The sequence below is a fragment of the Herpailurus yagouaroundi genome, unplaced genomic scaffold, assembly GCF_014898765.1.
Source record: "Herpailurus yagouaroundi ecotype Mexico unplaced genomic scaffold, PumYag 67641, whole genome shotgun sequence".
Classification (NCBI taxonomy): Eukaryota; Metazoa; Chordata; class Mammalia; order Carnivora; family Felidae; genus Herpailurus; species Herpailurus yagouaroundi.
Window position 1 is genome coordinate 2736054 of NW_024420442.1, and position 18592 is coordinate 2754645.

An 18592-nucleotide genomic window follows, 5' to 3' on the forward strand; every position below is an offset into this window, starting at 1 on the left:
GTCCAGCCTCGGAGAAGATGCGGAGGCCGCTGCCTCCGGGAGTGGCCGTGGTGTAACGTGAAGGTGCGGGAGATGGGGCGCGGAGGTGGGATTAGCAGCAGGTCGAAGCCGCGTGCGCGCTGGCGGGTGATGTGTGTGTGCGTATCCCGTGTCCGTGGCTCGCCAGGCGCGTGTGTGCGTGCGCGCGCGCGCTTGGAATGTGGCATGTGTCAGGTATGTGTGTGGCATGTGTTTGGTATGTGTGTGCGCGCGCTGCGTGTGGCCGACCGAAAAGCTGGGAGGTGAACGCGGAGATTCCGTGGGGCGGGGGGGGGGGGGGGATAGGGAGCTGCTCGAGGGCGGAATGAGGCTGAACGTAGCGGACAATGGGAATGTGGCCAGATGAGAAGGTAATAGAGCATTTCAGTCTATAACGCGAGAGAAAGGACTAGAAGCCAAAAAAAAAAAAAAAAAAAATTAAAAATGGAGGGAGAGAGAAGTGGGAGGATCCTGGGAAACAAAAGGGGTAGGGCTTGTGAGGGCTGCTGGGTGTGGGGATTTCAGGAAAAGCCAACCGGAGGGGAAATGAGGGTGGCTGACTGCTGAGCCATTGGAGGACAGCAGGCCCGAAGGGCCTTAGAGATGAGGCTTTCTAAGCCTGCTGGTGGATCAGAATCACCTGATGCGCTTGAGGAAAAACACCGATTCCCGGCTTAATCACCGCCACCGTGGAGGAGTCTGTCGGGGAGGTCCAGCAATCTGCATTGTAAGAGGCTTTCCCGGGGGCGCCTTTGAGAAACGGCCGGGTTTGGAAAGTCGTGCCATGTAGGATATTTGGAGAGGAAGGAGGTTGTAGCTCGTTTAATACGGACTCCTAAAAACCGAGAGCTCAGGGAGTGTGTCCACATCGAGAGGACTCTCTCTTGCTCGCGGGTCTGGACAGAGGGAAGCGGTCTGGAGACGCGCACACATACCCGTGATCCCCGTCATCTCCACTCCTGCTTTGTTTTACTCGCCCAGTCCAACTAATCAAGATCAGATGTGGGAAAGTTCTTACGGAACTCGTCCCCTTAGCAGTGTTTCCTTGTGGCCGATTTAGAAGACCTACTTTCTGTAGGCCGTGTAGCTGTCAAGATCATTTGAAAACCACACCTCTGTTATCGGCACTTACCCTGGCACACCTAGAGGCATTTTCAGTGGACATAATCCTGTAAATACCCGTTAGTACTGAGCTGCACCATCAAGTAGTCCAAAGACGTACACGGGCCATCATCATATGATTGTAATTTGCAAAGTCATTGGGAGGAATGTAGGCCTGTGCACAGAAACACAACACTGGGAATCAGGCGACCTGAGTTCTAATCCGGGTTGGATTACTGACCAGCTGTGTGACCTGGCACGAAGCATTGTTCTCTCTGGGCCTTAGCTGTCCCTCTGAAAAATGCTGAGGACGGCCCATTGGGAGATCTTCCTAAGTCTCTACCCTGCGCTGTCGTCCTGTGAGCCCATGAATGTGTGATACCATGTGCAAATGATAATCCGTGTTACAAAGGATTCCTAAAAATGATTCATTCCGGTGCCCATTATTCTATGCATGGCACCTTTGTGGGCACTGGGAATACAGCAGGGAGCAAAACAGAAAAAGGGGCTGCTCATGGCGCTTATATTCTAGGGAAGGTACATTCTGGTGAATATATTCCTAATGCTCCCCTTGGGCCATTTTTCAGTATTCAGTGACTATAATCTCTGAAGTAGCAAGGTCCAAGCCAGAACAATTGGCCTATTTTCAAGTACTAGATGCTACCATGTCCGCTAGAAGTGTGTGTGTGTGTGTGTGTGTGTGTGTGTGTACGTGTACAGTGTGAAAACTGTGAAACGTGTCATGTGAAAACTGTGTAATGGGTTTGTTGGGTTTTACCTTCTCTAGTGGGAGAGCAAACAACCGGTTTTCTTTAGAACCTTATTTGCGTTCAAAAGTTGGTCATAAATTTTGTCTAATTTGTACACAAATAAATTCCTTGTGGATTGAGCTTTCCAGTGACCAGGGGGCATATTGAAACTTGATCCGGTCTCATACTTGGCCTCGTGGTTACCTACAAACTTTTTAAGGTCAGAGTTGCTACCCAATCTACCTTGGGGAAACAGCACATGGTTTAAAGTACACTGGATTCTTTTCATTTACTTGTGCAATATTTAAATAAGTCTAAACATCCACGTCAAGTACCTACAAAATGATTCACCGCTCCCTTAGACAAAAGTCTATATAATAGCATTCTCATGTCTCATATATTTGTTTGGGATATTGATTCAGTCTTTGTTTTCCATGAAAGTGTGAGGATTTTGAGTCTTGTCTTCAAGCTCACCAGAGTGACAGAGGTGATCTCTGTGCTATTTCTTCTTTATTGACAGTGTAGATTATGTAACATGAGGAGAGATTTCTGAACCGCTGATACTCTCATAAAATGATTTCTCCTGCAGATACCACATGTTAATGTTTAATACAGTCTCACAACCAAAGATCACCATGAGATACTTTAGAGTCGCTAAAACAGATCAGAATACATTTTTTTTTTAATTTTTTTTTCAACGTTTATTTATTTTTGGGACAGAGAGAGACAGAGCATGAACGGGCGAGGGGCAGAGAGAGAGGGAGACACAGAATCGGAAACAGGCTCCAGGCTCTGAGCCATCAGCCCAGAGCCCGACGCGGGGCTCGAACTCACGGACCGTGAGATCGTGACCTGGTTGAAGTCGGACGCTCAACCGACTGCGCCACCCAGGCGCCCCAATCAGAATACATTTTATAAGGAAATGTTTTCATTTATGCCTTAGTATTTATTACCTTAAGAAACTGTAACTTTCGCTGCTGTAGCCCTAGTGCCTAGAGGAGAGGCAGGCTCTGGGTTCAGTCCTAAAGCTGGATTCTGACCCGTGGGCTCAGTATTATCTTAAACGATTTCCTACCACCGCATCCCGCCCTAGGAAATAAGCATTCATGGCTTTCTTATTAGCTGTCTGAAAATCACAGGAAATGGATGATGATGCTTAACATACTGATTTGTGACAGTTTGAGGACAACAGATCCTCCAGTATCCACCACGTAATGACAAAAGCATCAACGTCACTTAGGGTTTCCGAACGGAATTGGATACTGCAGAAGGGGGCTTTCTTCGTTGATGGGTAAGGAAGCTATTTCCTATGTATGAACCACAGAGAAACTGTCCGTCTAATAAAGAACTGATCTTTGGTTTGGTTTTGTTTTTTAAGAGGGGCCGTATGGGGTCTTTGCCGGAAGAGACGCATCCCGGGGCCTTGCCACCTTCTGCCTGGATAAGGAAGCCCTGAAGGACGAGTATGACGACCTTTCTGACCTCACTCCCGCCCAGCAGGAGACCCTGAGTGACTGGGACTCTCAGTTCACTTGTAAGCATTTTTTTTAAATTGTGCCTGGATCAAATTTCTACCAGTAATGGGATTCACGGCAGCACAATAGTTACTACTAAGCAGCCTGAAACTGGGGAGCATTTTGATAGGCTCCTGAACGGACGGATCAAGTTCATGGCTTGAAGTGATTGCAGCAGTGCTGAGTCACCTGCCATGATTGCGTCCAGTTTTTAGCCAGTTCCCCATGGAAACTTGGGTTTCTGTTATTTAAGTTTTTGACGGGTTTGCCTAGATTCCACGCTAGGATTTGGTGCTTGGCCTGTCGGGGAAAGGATCATGGCCACGTAGGCTACAGAGAGGGATTTCAGAGGTCCTTACTAGCAAGGCTTGCTATTTAAAAGCAGCCCACATTTCTGTTGAAGAATGGGAGACTTGTGTTCAACAAAACAGCTTCTTTTTGAATCTAACTGAGCCTGACTATAGGCCTCATCTACAGATGATGCTTATAATCTGCCCAGCAACAATGGTGTCTGCATTTTTAAAAAGAAAGGGAAAAGGAGACACTTGTTTCCTGGCTTATGCTATGGGCTGAGGTCTTTGGGGCTGGAGGGTGGGGGGAGGGAGGACGGGGATTAGTTCACATTTCAGGAATTGAGGAATCAGCTCTTGTCAAACCGAAGTGTTTATCACTTTAGCAACATCTCACTGCTAAGAATTTGACTAACCTTTCCCAGCTTTGAAACAGGATATAAAGACCATGACCATCACTTTCAGATTTTTTACTTATTTTTGGAGCACCTGGGTGGCTCAGTCGGTTAAGCACCTGACTTCAGCTCAGGTCATGATCTCACGGTTCGTGAGTTCGAGCCCCGCGTCGGGCTCTGTGCCGACAGCTCAGAGCCTGGAGCCTGCTTCCGATCCTGTCTCCCTTTCTCTGCTCCTCACCCTCTCTCTCTCTCTCACTCTCTCTCTCTCTCAAAAATAAAAACATTTAAAAAAATTTTTTAAGGATTTTTTATTTATTTTTTATTTCTTTTAATGTTTTGTTTATTTTTGAGAGAGAGTGAGACAGAGGAGGAGCAGAGAGAGAGGGGGAGACACAGAATCCAAAGCAGGCTCCAGGCTCTGAGCTGTCGGCACAGAGCCCGACGCGGGGCTCGAACTCATGAACCGTGAGATGATGACCCGAGCTGAAGTCAGACGCTCAACCGACAGCCACTCAGGCACCCCCTAAGATTTTTTTATTCTAAAATGCAGTCTTCTATTTGCTGTTCTCTATAGCCAGTTAAATATTACTGACTCTTTTGGCTAAATCCAACCTTCTTTTTTTTTTTTTTTTTTTTTTGAAAATAATGCTGACTTCGGTGTTAATTATTAGCCAGCTACGGCTCTACCCCTAGATTTTGAATCCCAAGCAGACAAAGTATAGCTTTCAAGTCTAGAGGCAAGTCTTTTTACTTTGAAAACATGATTCAGCTATTTAACACTATCTAACATAGTCCCTGGTTTTCCTGTATCCTAAGGATGCTTTTGTACACGTAGAGAATATTCTTCTGTATGAAACCAGCGAGTTGTAATTTATTACTGACAAAGCTCTATCTTCTAGGGCCTGCCTTCACCAAGGAGGTAAAAACCGTAAAAACTTTCTCCCCCTTCCACTAAGACCCGCCCCACGCTCTGTTGTGACACCGGAGCGCCACTCAAAACTAGTGTGGGTTCCCCTTAAAGCAGGTTTCTTGGGCGCCACCCGCCTTTTATTTGTTTTATGCAATCCCAGGCACCCTAGGGACCTTTACAACATGTTCAGATAGGGAAGTTCCAGTCTAGTGATTATTTCACACAAAAGCCGGTCTGGCTACCTGGTTAGACAGGTTGGTTACTACCTGTTCAGAAAGAGGAGACCCGGCCCTCTTGGCCTCTGGCATCCATAGGCTTAATCCCTCATGAGCTTGACCTCAAGAATGCAGCTAGTGGGGCCGTGATCCTGCCTTTTGCATTCTGGTTTGCACCCTTAAATCTGTTGTCTCCAACATCTCCAGTGCTCTCCTGCCTCCTTAATCACTTGCTTTTAACGATGCATAGCTTGTTCCTTGTGTTGGGAAAAACCACCGTCTCCCGCTTTTCCTCCATCCACTAGAGTCCTCGTTCCTCCCCTTCACTGTCACCCGTCTAAGAAGTGCTGGTCCCTAACCACTGCTTTCTTACTCCCAGCGATGCAGCTTCCGTCCCCACAGTCCCACAGAACTTCCCTTCCTGAAGGTTTCCAGGGACCTGCTTCTTGCCGGTATCAACTTCACTCCTCCCGCCCTCGTAGAGCTCCTGTCACGTGCCCCCGCCCCCCGGGGGGGCCCCCTCTCCAGAGTCCCCAGCTCCCGTTGGAACTTCATTAACTCGTATTTCCAATTTTGCTTTAAAGTAGCTCGCATCCTTCCCTTTCCATTCCCATGGACGTCCTGCTTACTCCTGGCCCTTGTTCCTTCACATACTGATCGGGCCGCCTGGGCTCCCCGCGCTGGGCCTCCTTGCTGTCATCTGCCTGCTCTGCCAAAGCGCTGGTTTCCCATGCCGTTCTTTTGTCATAAACCTTCAGTGCCCTTTGCCACCTGTAGACGAAGTCCAGACGCTTCGGGCCGGCTGTCCGCCACCTCCGTCATATTCGCCCACACTGCTTGGCCAACCGTCCTCCCGCGCCGTTGAGCTCTCAACTCGGTCTCTCTGATGTTCCCCAGATGTGTGCAGCCTGGCCTCATGCCTCCGTACGCGGCCTTTTCATTTTCTGAAATCCCTCTTGCCTTGCGCCCTCCCAAGCATGTCGTCCTTCGTGAGGCATTCTGAAACCCTTCCAACTAACTCCTAGCGAGCCCTGCTCTCCCGCTTGTGCACACAAACACGACTCTGCGTCAGCCTTCCCTTGCACACTCCTCGCCCAACACCGCCACCCCTTCCGTGTTTCTTCTGAACAAAACTCTTAATTCCCGGTCACCAAGGGCTGTGGCATAAGACCTTCCTAACAGAGACCTTCAAGAAGCCCGGCACATCGCCGCATAGACCGTAGGCCTCTAGTGAATGTTTGCAGGTGGGAGGTAGTGGTTCTGGGTAAGGCACGAGAGCGATCATTTGTGTTTTCTTTGCCTCCAGTCAAGTATCATCACGTGGGCAAGCTGCTGAAGGAGGGGGAGGAGCCCACCGTGTACTCCGATGAGGAAGAACCAAAAGATGAGAGCACTCGGAAAAATGATTAGAGCGTCCAGTGGAAGCATATCTATTTTTGTATTTTGCAGAATCATTTGTAACATTCCAGTCTGTCTTTAAAACATGGTGATTTCCAATATTTAGAAACGTTTCGAACTTGGCTGTAAGTTTTTGTAATTAACATCACTAGTGACACTGATCCACAATTAACTCCCGTCTCCCAGGTGCATGATGCGTTTGTGTGTCGCAAATCCGGACCGTGAACTGCAGGGCCGTAATACAGACGTTATTACCGTTCCCTTCTCTCTGTAGTCAGTACGGGCCGACTTTCAGTTTGTTTTTCCTGAAAGAGACAGGCAAGACTTGGGTATTCCCTCCCTGCCCAAGCAGGCAAAGGTGTTAAGTGTGCAGAGCCCTTCCAGCAACCGAGAACAAAGGATGAACTTGCAGTCCCGACGTTCTCAAGACAGCAAATCCCTCATTTCTCAATTGACTTAGCTGCACGATTTCTGTTTTATCTACCTCTAAAGCAAATCGGCAGTATTCCAAAGCCTCTGGTATTGATTAAAGAAAGCTGTCCATTAAAAAAAAATTTTTGTTTTGAAATCTCAAAGCTGGGCTCAGTTGGGAAAAATACATTCGCTGTGTTTCTAGACCGCCTTACGATTTTTTTTTTTTTTTTTTTTTTTTTTTTTTTTTTGGTCCTCTGGACACTCAGATGCCCCCGCTAACACAGCGGTACACAGTGAGGCTTGAAATAGGATCTGAACATTCGAAGGGAAGCCTTGGAAGAAATCAGCCGGCTTGCCTGAAAAGCTAACTCTACGAAGAAAACGTAGGGACCCTCTTCCCCATCCCCACGTTCACGGTGGGACGATGGTTATCCGACCCGGTTTGCCGCGGGGGGGGGGGGGGGCGTGCCGAACAGAACACGCGTTTGCTCTCCCGGCAGCCCTCGCGCCCACCTCTGGGGAACAAAGAGAGTACAGGTCGCCGTAGCCACACGGCTCTCAAAATCCATTCGTTAAGGTAACCGTCATTCTTCTCTCCCGACAAAAGTAGCCGCCACAAGAGGAGTCGGGCCGGGTGTCTAGGTCTCTGATAACTGGGTCTTTTCGGTTAACAATAAACTTAGCTTAAGTAGACTGTACAGTCGTATGAATTCGTAAAAGTATATGAACTAGTGAGGTCTCCAACCCTTGTAACTGTAGTTGAATAGTCCTTGTATTTTCTTGTGAACCGTGTTTAATGGTTTTACCTCAGATCAGAAAACAAAATGAAGTGCTTTGGTCAGTTAATAAAAACGGTCTTACCCAGTATAGCGTGGTGGGTTGTCTTTTTTTTTTTTTAAACCTCGGAAATCAGATTCGGTCATTTTACTTTAGCTTTAATACTCGGTTTCGCTCCTGAGGGGGGTGTGTGTGTGTATTCAAAAAGAAACCCGTTAAGGGGCAAGACCTCAGACCCTCACACCACAAACCAAATACCAGCTTATGTTGTGAAGAAGTAGTGAATTGAGGGGCGCCTGGGGGTGGCTCAGTCGGTTAAGCGCCTGATGGGTTCAGGTCATGGTCTTGGGGTTCACGAGTTCAAGGCTCACGTTAGACTCTGCACGGACGGTGCGGAGCCTGCTTGGGATTCTGTCTCCCTCTCTCTCGGCCCCTCCCCGGCTTGCTCTCTTTCTCTCTTTCTCAAATAAAAATAAACTCGGGTTCAGTAGGTTAAGCGTCCGACTACGGCTCAGGTCATGATCTCATGGTCTGTGAGTTCGAGCCCCGCGTAGGGCTCTGGGCTGACAGCTCAGAGCCCGGAGCCGGCTTCAGATTCTGTGTGTCTCTCTCTCTGCCCCTCCCCTGCTTGTGCACTCTCTCTCTCCCTCAAAAATAAGCATTAAAAATAAACCTAAGAAGACAGTGAATCGAGATTAGCTAAGCTGCCTTAAATCCAACGTACAAATGGACATTTTTTTAAAAAACTAGTGAATTTATTTTTTGTGACTTGTCAAATTCTGCCTCAGAACTTTTCTAAACTCCACGGCAGACCTCTGCCTTCGGGTCCATAGCAAGGTTATTAAGGGGTAACTGCTGATGGCATTAGCAAGTGCCAAGGCACGGTTGGTTGTTTCCGTTTCCAGATACCATCTGACCAGGAGGATATTCAGGAATTCTTTCACGGTAGCTAATTCCCCTCCTAGCAAAAGATCAGATTTGCGTATGCAGTTGGTTGTATGAATACAGCCTATTAATATTAGTGTTTTGCCATTTTGACGTTAAAATTGGCAGAGTTTTCTTACGAGGGATGTACTCCCTGGACGAAAGAGGGCTTGCAGCTTTCCGGTTTTTTTGTTACCAAACATTGCCTATTTCTTTAAGTTTTTATTTATTTATTTCGGGAGTGGGGGCAGAGAGGGGGAGGGAATCCCAAGCAGGCTCCATGCCACCAGCACGGAGTCCGATGCGGGGCTTGAACTCACAAACCAGGAGATCATGGCCTGAGCCAAGATCGAGAGTCAGCTGCTTAATCAACTGAGCCACCCAAGTGCCCCTCTTTCTTTTGTTTTTAAATGAGCTTTTCCCCGCCCCCCGCCCCGCCCCCACTAGGTTTCATGCAACTAATATTCCAGTTGCCTGTTTCGTGCCAAGCACCCTATTACACTGTGTGCTTCTGGGAAGGGGTGGGAGGGAGAAGTTGGGCCATCTTGCAGCCTGAAATCTTTCAGATGCGAAGATTAGGCTGCTCCTTTTTCTAAGCTAAACGGGTGTGTCCGATGCCAAGAGGAAAACGTCCAGGGCCCTGTTAAAGTTTCAATCTCAAATAGCCCGATTCCCCACCATTGAGAATGAAATCAACATTGTATTGATTACACGTAAAAGGATATTACTAGAAGGCAGGACTTCAGTCTAGAAACTTCTCAAATCCAGGTAGCATATTCAGAAGCCACATTATGTAAAAGGTGCCATTTAAGATGGGGGCGTGGAGGTTACAGGCACCCGGCCAGTGGGGGAGGTGTGAGGTGAACATCTGCTTGTTCCCCTGCCTTTATCCAGCCCCTGCAGAGGCCCTGCGTTCTCAGGACTAGCGTCCTAAGCATTCTCTCCATGTTTGCCGCGCCTCCCCGTATCTGTGGCTTGTCTACATAACAACACGTTCACAACACGTCGTCGGAGGGCCAAACAGGCTAATCCTAGACCCAGAACAAGCATCCGGACAGCCCTCGCTGTTTCAGAGAGAGAGCTTTTTGACCCCCCCAAAAGGGACCCTTTCAGCTGTAAAGTACCCAGATTGTACTAAGGTACAGGCAGCCTTTGCTACAGAACACTTCGAGGCAGCGTGCCGGACGCTTCACGTGAAAATACAGGTGACACCCGAACGGTCAAAGATTGACCAGTGAAGCCCCCGAGATGCCCCCACACCCCCACTTAGTCCCGGCTATTGTAGAACTTGAACACTGCCACCAGGTGCTGAAGGGGTGAGATGAGATGCCATGGAGTCCGTTTTGCTACCTTCGAAGATTATTGATAAAACCTTTGCCGGGGCGCCTGGGGGGCTCAGTCGGCTGAGCGTCCGACTTCAGCTCAGGTCATGATCTCGCGGTCCGTGAGTTCGAGCCCCGCGTCGGGCTCTGTGCTGGCAGCCCGGAGCCTGGAGCCTGCTTCGGATTCTGTGTCTCCCTCTCCCTCTGCCCCAACCCACTCGCATTCTGTCTCTGTCTCTCTCAGATATAAATAAGCATTAAAAAAAAAAAAAAAAAAAAAAAACCTTTGCCGAAGGGAGGATAGTCTTAAGTCCAGATACTATCATTTCACCTTATCCAAACTGAAGATCAAACTGTGATCTTCAGTTGTGTGAGCTCTGACACAGTTCCCAAACATCAGCGTCATAAAGGGAAAAATTGCATAGAAGCAAAAAGGCTCTTTTTAAAAATTTATTTATCTTTTCATGTTTATTTTTGAAAGAGACATAGAGACAGAGCAGGAGTAGGGGAGGAGGAAGGGGAGAGAGAGAGAGGGAGACAGTCCGAAGCAGGCTCCAGGCTCTGAGCTGTCAGCACAGCCCGACTCGGGCCTCGAACCCACAAAACGTGAGATCACGACCTGAGCCGAAGTCGGTCACCTAACTGACCGAGCCACCCAGGTGCCCCTGTAATTTTTTTCTTAATATTTATTTTTGAGAGAGACAGAGTGGGAGCAGGGGAGGGGCAGAGAGAGAGGGAGGCACAGAATTCAAAGAAGGTTCCAGGCTCCGAGCCGTCAGAGCTGTCAGCACAGAGCCCGACGCAGGGCTCGAACCCAAGAACAGCGAGATCCCAACCTGAGCTGAAGTCGAGTGCTCAACAGACCCCCACATAGGAGCAAGACTAAAACTGGACATGGATAGGGGCACCCGGCTGGCTCGGTCGGAGGAGTGCGCAACTCTTGATCTCGGGGTCATGAGCTGGAGCCCCATGCTGGGTGTAGAGAGAACTTAAATGAGTGAATGAAACTTAAAAAAAAAAAAAAAACTGGGCACGTAGATTTTCACAGAAAATGTAGATGATGCACGTGGTAAATGAACAGGCAGTAGGTAGTCACTATGACCATTTTATTTTTAATATATCTGAAAATTAAATATGTATTATTTCTCTAACAATGCAAATGAGGATCGACAACATTAGTGCAAAGCGGCATCCTACAAGTAGAAACTCACCCCGCCCCGGTGAAATTATTAGCGTTTAAGAGTTCACATTCTAAACAGTCTTTGCCACACAAAAAATGCATTTATTTGGTTCTTACTTTCAAAATTACCAGGTTACATGGCTTTCTACCTGAGAAATTCAAACAAATTGAACAAAAATACATTGACAGGTTTTTAGTTTTCATAAAGCACTATCAGCACATATGAGGAAAAACATGGAGATGTCTGTCTAAAAAGACAAAATTTAAAGTTCAGGCCCTTACTTACTTAATAAGACATAGAAAAAAGATGTGAGAAAAAACTCTTGCACCACTTAAATAACAGCACAACAAAGACTAACTAAGTAACTAGAACTAATAGAAAGTGATCACAATATTTTCGGTTCTATCTCATTCCTTACTAAGCCACTCACTCCATTGAAAAGTATAGGATAAATTGTTCTCTTCCTTATTTAAGGCCTATGCGCGCACACACACACACACACACACACAAGAAGTTTATTTAAATCTAAAACTCATTACTATAAGACATATAAAAATTGAAGGTGGTACAGAAAGTAAACATGAAATCAGTATTTTTACTAACTTCTAGGTCCCAGGATGGTATTTAGCAAACAAACAAAACCAGACAAAAATATTAGATAGAAGTGACTTAGCACCGGTTCTATTAAACCAAAAAAAACCAAAAAAAAAAAAAAAATTGCACATGCTGTATTCTGCAATTTATTTTTTATGCCTGGTTACTGAGCAGCAAATTGTTTTCATGCCCCAAAATCTCTGCAAAGAAAAATTATCTAGTGACAGCAGAAATGAAGATTTGTTTTCCAAACAACCATAACTGCTTTCCATTACGAACCCATAGTGTTCTTGGTTTCAATGGCATGGAGCATGAAAAAAGAAGGAGGCAGAGGAGGAGAAAAACACCTAGTTACCAAAAGCTGTCTGACAAAATACAAGCTCTTAGCACTTTAAAAGGCTACTCTGGACAACAGTACTTTGAACGTTAATAGTCACTGCTAGTCTTCAGAGGAGAAAAGGCACTCACCCCGCGAAACGATTTTTCAGATTTGACAAGCCAAACCTAGTTTTAACGGCAGAGTCACTAGGTTGAAAGTGGAACCGAATACAAGAGAACCAACAAGCCGTCCGTTGGTTATCATCTCCTTAATGATAAACACAATCCGCTACATTACTTGTAAACTTTTGCACGTACTAGCGTAGCCCTCTTAAATGGGAAGAGAAGAGATCAATGAAACAACGTGTGGTTCTTACTTCCAGTAACTTAGAAGATCTTGTGGCCCCTTTAGAGATCAGGTTGCTCGAGTGGCTGGCTGGTTATGAGCACGTAACGTGCCTCGTCACTCAGGGCAACCACACTGACTGGCATTCCACCTTGGCTCTACCGGCTGGTACTTTTCCACAGAATATCAAGTTAAGACTGAAATGAATCATGTCACAGGGAGATGTTGCCTTCCACTACTTCTGTGAATGAAAATCACCCTCTCGTCCTGCCAGCCAGTCTGATCTCATTGATGTCTTCAACTGCCGAGTCAGGGATAGCTTGGCTGGGGGTGGGAAAAACAAGGTCATCTACTGCCCCTGAGGGTCCTAAATCCAATATAAGGCGGAATGAATCAGCCGAGCTTTTAATAGAACATGCACTGCGTTAAGATGTAAGTCTTTAAGAATCTATAAAATATCTCAATTTAAAAACATAGTCAAGAAGTCCAAAACCAGTAGGTAAAAAGAGAAACTGCTTATGTTACGAGTTTACAAAGCCTTCACACATACCATTTTTCCCCAGCTAGAAAACTAGGGCTTTGCCCTCGACTCCTAACTCCATGGCGTTATTGAGGATTGGGGAGGCACTTGTTAACGTGTTATCAAAAGTCAGTTTGGGGATAGTCAGCGGCTTTTTACAAACTGATGTCACCCAACCCTGAGTGAAAGGATTACATAACCTGAAATGAAATACTGCCACATCCTGTCCTCCCAAAGTGCTGGTATCGGTGGCCCAGGATCTTTTGGCATTTCCTTTTGCAAATCCCACTGGTTCTTTTACTTCCATTCTCTTGCTTCTCTAGGATGGAATGACGTGGGGTTCTTCAAAAAAAAAACACACACAAAAACAAAAAAGAAAGAACAAAACAAAACTCTGCAAATGGTCCACCATCCGTTTAAACGTCAAGGGACAATCCGAGCCCCTTTTAGTTTCGTCTTCCAAATTTTGTTTCTAAAAGGACAACTCTTTGAGTACTATGAACATATTTAAAAGATTAATTTCCCTCTGGTAGGTGGTCACGTAACCTTCCGATGTCGTGAAGGAGTCTCTGGTATGTCCTTGCTGTCATCCCTTCTGTTACCTACAGCCGTTTCTGGATAAAAGTCAGGAAAGTTTCGTCGCTGCACGTGGTGTTTCGGACCAAGGCTAAGAAGGTATAAAAAGACCTTGTTTCATTCGCTGTTGTCCCTTTTGAAGATAAATGACACTAAATGATGCTGTTAGAACAGCTAAAGAGCCACAGAGGGCCATCTCAACTCCTCTCAACGTTCATTTGCTCCCTCGCTGGCACCCAGTTAAAGTCGCGGCTGAACTGTAGAAATGTCTGTCCTCGGATCAGGAAGTTTTGCGGGCACACTGTTTTACCAACCTTCAGAATATGGATGTTTTTTGTTTCTAAAGTTTGCCAGCACACTGGCAGTCATTTATGCTTTATACTTTGGCAAGAGAAACAAGGTTTTTGCATTTGACCTTGCTCAAGCTTTTAAGTGTCGCTCTCTTGCTCTGTAGTTGCCAACTACATTGCTATATTTGGTTTTAAATTTTCTTCTTGCAATTTGTTTGCTGCGAATGAGAGCGTTTTCTGAACTGAAAGAACTTCAAAACATTTGATAATACAGAGGACTAGTGTAGCCATTTTGTGAATAGCTTTCATAGTCCGCGTGCTCCTGACTGTTACGTATCATATAATAATTATCAGAATTCAGCCTGGAATCTTTAGAATTCTCATATCTTTTGCACCTTCTCGCCTCCTGGTTGTAGTCTGGCCTCCAGGGGGTCTCTCTTCTTCGGGGGGAACCCCTCAAGTAGAAAACATCGGCGCTGTTTGATGATGTTATTGGCACACGAGGGGGCCTATAGTTCACGTTCTGGCCGAATGTGCTATCATCGAACCTCTTCCTCTTTCTTACCATGTCGTCTAACAGATCACTGGGGCTGGATCCACGGTAGTTGCCTTTATCAAACAAATATTTGGGGGCCAGTGTTTCCCTGTTTTGGCTGTTCTTCTTCTCACCTCTCATGGAAGCATTTTCACCTTCAAGCCATGAGCCTGTCAACTCATACCTGGACCTCTTGACTGGTTTCCAAGGCTCATGTTTAGAGTAGCGTTCCTCACCCTTGTGGTTCCACTCTGAACACCACCAGGTCTGCGGATTTGACCTAACTTCTTGATCGCTAGTGATAATTTCAGCAGCATCAAGAGATCTTTTTTCTGGGGAGCCATGATATGTAGTCACAGATTTCTCATTGTCTTCTTTCTTTATGCTAAGGATTTCACTGAAGCATTCAGAATCACTACTAATTTCCTCTAAGAAATCGGTCAACTCCATTTCTAAGTCTGCTGACCTGTTGGGTGAGGAATCCTGGCTTTGACTGGTGGATTTGGAAAATCTGACCTCGTAAGCATAAATCTCTTCCGACAGATGGCTCATTGCATCAGTTGGGGACAAATGACCACCAGCCTCACTGGCTGTGTCCTTGGAATGATTTAACTCCTTGCGACTTTCTTTGGCATAATCCACTCTTCCTCTCTTTTGTGGTTTATGCTCAGGACCCCGAGTACAAATCTCTGAGCAGCCATCATCTTTTTGAGCCTGTCGTCTGGTTGCCAGGGTTTGCACTGGGCTCAGGCTGGGGGAGTGATAGTTACGTTTTCTCAAAGTGACTCGAAATCCATTTCCCTTAGCATGGACAGCCCTCTGCCACTCACGCGTGCTTTCTGGGCCACTTGGTTCTAGGCAGATACGGGCATAGTTTGGAGGTTGATAGCAGTTTAACATGTAATCAATAAATTCATCTGTTTCATAGATCTTCTGTTTCCTGGCACGCCCTCGCTCAAACAATCTGGAGGAATTGGATTTATGAGAATTGCTGCGGTCTTCTTTCTCAAGAGGCTGACCTTGGACTGGTGCATTCTGCAGAAAACTCTGGTCAGAGACCAAACTCTCATTGTATCCATCGGCTAATGATTTTCCAGCTCTTGCTCCTCTAGCTGAAGAGCTTATTTCTTTTCTCCTGAGGTCGTGGGGAGATTGATGTAAGTGAGCCCTATTTATTTTCTTCATTTTTTGTTTTTGTTTATCGTGTAACTTGGCAACCTGATATTTTGGCATTTCTTCTTGGTTCTGAAGGTACTGGCTGTATGGCTCTTCTTTCTTCAGAGTTTCCAACATGTTCGCTGGAGTGTGGTTCGCTCTGGGGCTTGGATCGTCTACCCCCTGTGGGTTAAACTGGGTGGGTTCCTTTAAAGAAAAAGGTTAAACATCTCACATGAAAACTGTAACGGTTTAAACATTTCAAAGAAAACTGGGCTTTCTGGCATGGTTCTGAAGTGGTTTCTAAGCTGTAAGGTGGATCCAGACTAGGAACAACATCGCACTGAGGAAAGAAGAGGCACGAATGAAGTGTCTCGGGCTAACGCAAACACTAGGTCTGTGCTCGACCGTTTACACGCCTTCAGAGCACACGACCCTTTTCTTTATATGTGCACAAACTGGTGAGCATTTACTGTTCCGGGTCTTACGCTAGGGGCTGGGGATAGTAAAAGAAGACATGCTCTACAGCCTTCCCAGAAAATCCTAGAACAAGAAGAGACTGATGGGTGAAATGTGTGTCTAAAAGGGAATCGCCTGGCCTAAAACATGAACCGCCTTTCTGCTTTTCATTCCAGCCTCTTCCCGTGGATTGTAGGGGAGGATATCCCTGAGCTGTCCCCTCTCACCTGCTTCATTCAGAAGCAAGATGACAGGTAGAAAACACGGCCATGCCAGTGGTTCTGCCTGTGTTGTCTGCTCTGCACAACCAAAGGGCAGGTTAAAGGTGCTGCCCACGGGCCCCACCCCTCGGGGAGAGTGCGCACCGTGCCCTCACTGACGGCTCGCGTCAATCGGGACAGTGCCCACCCGTTACCTGGGATCCAAACCTGAGGACCGCACACAATCAGTATGTGGTATCAGTGGGGCCAAGAATTAGGCCCCACACACGTGTAAAAAGGTAAATTCTTAAAAAGGGGTCGCCCCCAGAGATCAGTAAGGTAAATTTAAAAGATTCAGCTAGCCTTATTAGAAAGTCTATGTGAGAGTTTTCTGATCTTGATTTCACTCGGGTCGGTTGTCCACACTAATGAGAGGCCTCTGATACTGAGGCCATTTACTCTTCCTCTTTAAAAACACTGAAGGGGCGCCTGGGGGGCTCAGTCGGTAAAGCGTCCAAATTCAGCTCAGGTCTGATCTCACCGTCCGTGAGTTCGAGCCCCGCAAGGGGCTCTCTGTTGTCACCGAGGAGCCTGCCTTGGGTCCTCTGTCTCCCTCTCTCTCGGCTCCTCCCCTGCTCTCCCTCTCTCTCTCTTGCTCTTTCTCTCTCTCAAAAAAAATAAATAAAAGAAAAACACTGAATATGCATTTTTAAATTAATAATTTGGGAACCTTTCTGACCTTCACTCCAGGATATCTGTGGAGGCTGGTTATCTTTAGGAGGTCAGTAAAGTGGGGCAAAAACCAAAAACGACGACAACAACAACAACAACAGCAAAACCCAAAACTCCAAAACGGAAACTCTCCAAACAAAACAATTGCTCTGTGATGTGAGAAATTCCTTAGCAAATAGTTTAAGACTAGACTAACATGAACCTGCTACCCTAAGGTCTCTGTTCAAGGTTCTTCCTTCCCATCCAAACCTGTTGCAGATGAACGGACAAGTTAATGGAAGGCTACCCACCTAACACCCCTTCCCTCGCCCTGGTGCCTTCCGTTATATCCATGAGAAACTCAGAAGATACACTAGCTATAGGGCTCTGGGTCAGACCATCCTGGAGTTCGGGAACACACAGTGTGCCAGACGGTAAGGGTGAGACACAAGTGCTTTGGACAATTTGGGTACCTCTTTCGCAAATCCACAACTGGGCTACTGGAGATCAGCCTATTGAAAACGAGTCCCAAGGAAGGCAAAGAGTCTTCCATGGAGTCGATTTGAAACCGGCCACTGCTTCAGCGTAGAAGTGTGCCTCAGAAAGATCAGTACCTACCAAAAGTGATGGCTGATCGAGAAAGAGCCTTACTGCAATTTTCCTCAAGAGGACGCGTAGCAACCGAAGGGCCTCCCCCCTCCTCTGAGCCAGCAGGCACTTCCTCTCCTCCCACTCTTCCCAAGAGTCGGGCTCACGCGCAGCTTCAGCTGTGGCTGGCTCCTTCTGTTTCCTTTGCCGGTGTCTGTCTCTTTCCTTCAGGGCTCGCCGCCTGACCCTGGCCCTCCTCCTCTTTTCCTGGGCTCTCCTCTCCTCCTCTTTTCTTTTCCTGGACAATGATGAAGATTCAGTCATTCAGAAGGTATTTATTAGGCATTTGCTGTCCTTCCAGCTCCCTCCCCACTGCCCGGGGAGGATGGATCATTTAGGTTTCCAGGAATCACTCAGTGCGAACCCCAGGGCCTGACACAGACAACTTAGGGAATAAGACACCACGCATGGGGCACCGGGGTGGCTCAGTCAGTTAAGCCTCTGACTCTTGATTCCGGCTCAGGCCATGATCCCATGGTTCGTGAGTTCGAACCCTGCGTCGGGCTCTGTGCTGACAACGCAGAGCCTGCTTGGAATTCCCTCTCCCTCTCTGCCCCTCCCCTGATCTCGCCCTCTCAAAATAAATAAATAAACTTAAAAAAAAAAAAAAGGCTCCATGTGCATCAGTCGAAACAGAAGGACACAAAATTGAGCTGGTTGGTTAGAAGCATGTACAGGAGAGAGCGTACAAAAGGAAGGCTACAGAATTCAAAGGAGGGGCTTCTAGAAGTCCCCACTTTCTCAAACCACAAGCAGTCCAGCTTGTGGACTCAGCTGTCGCAGTGCTGATTTCATTTCTCTTGAGATCAAAACCTTCCGTGGAGTTGACTTCACCTTGGCTTATAAAACAGGGAAGTCAAGGCACTCAGAAAATCTTACGGATGAGAACTGGTACTTAACACAGTACACTATCATAAAAACATACTGGCTTAGAAAAATACAGGCTTTGGGGCACCTGGGTGGCTCGGTCAGTTAAGCGTTGGGCTCTTGATCTCAGCTCAGGTCAGGACCTCACGGTTCGTGAGGCTC

The 18592-nt window shown here is 46.8% G+C and overlaps 2 protein-coding genes across 2 annotated transcripts in view; one reads left to right on the forward strand and one right to left on the reverse strand.

Moving 5' to 3' along the window:
- The window catches only part of PGRMC1 (progesterone receptor membrane component 1), an 8333-nt gene extending 459 nt beyond the window's left edge, over nt 1–7874 (forward strand). The window contains exons 2-3 of the mRNA XM_040467978.1: nt 3245–3402; nt 6502–7874. Of these exons, the coding sequence (XP_040323912.1) occupies nt 3245–3402; nt 6502–6605 (262 nt within the window). The 3' untranslated portion in view covers nt 6606–7874. The remainder of the gene's footprint in view (nt 1–3244; nt 3403–6501) is intronic.
- A 3254-nt stretch (nt 7875–11128) lies between these two features.
- Nucleotides 11129–18592, reverse strand: part of LOC121025387 (A-kinase anchor protein 17B) — a 28464-nt gene continuing 21000 nt past the window's right edge. The window contains exons 5-6 of the mRNA XM_040467929.1: nt 17567–17801; nt 11129–15752 (exon numbers count right to left, since the gene is read on the reverse strand). Of these exons, the coding sequence (XP_040323863.1) occupies nt 14109–15752; nt 17567–17801 (1879 nt within the window). The 3' untranslated portion in view covers nt 11129–14108. The remainder of the gene's footprint in view (nt 15753–17566; nt 17802–18592) is intronic.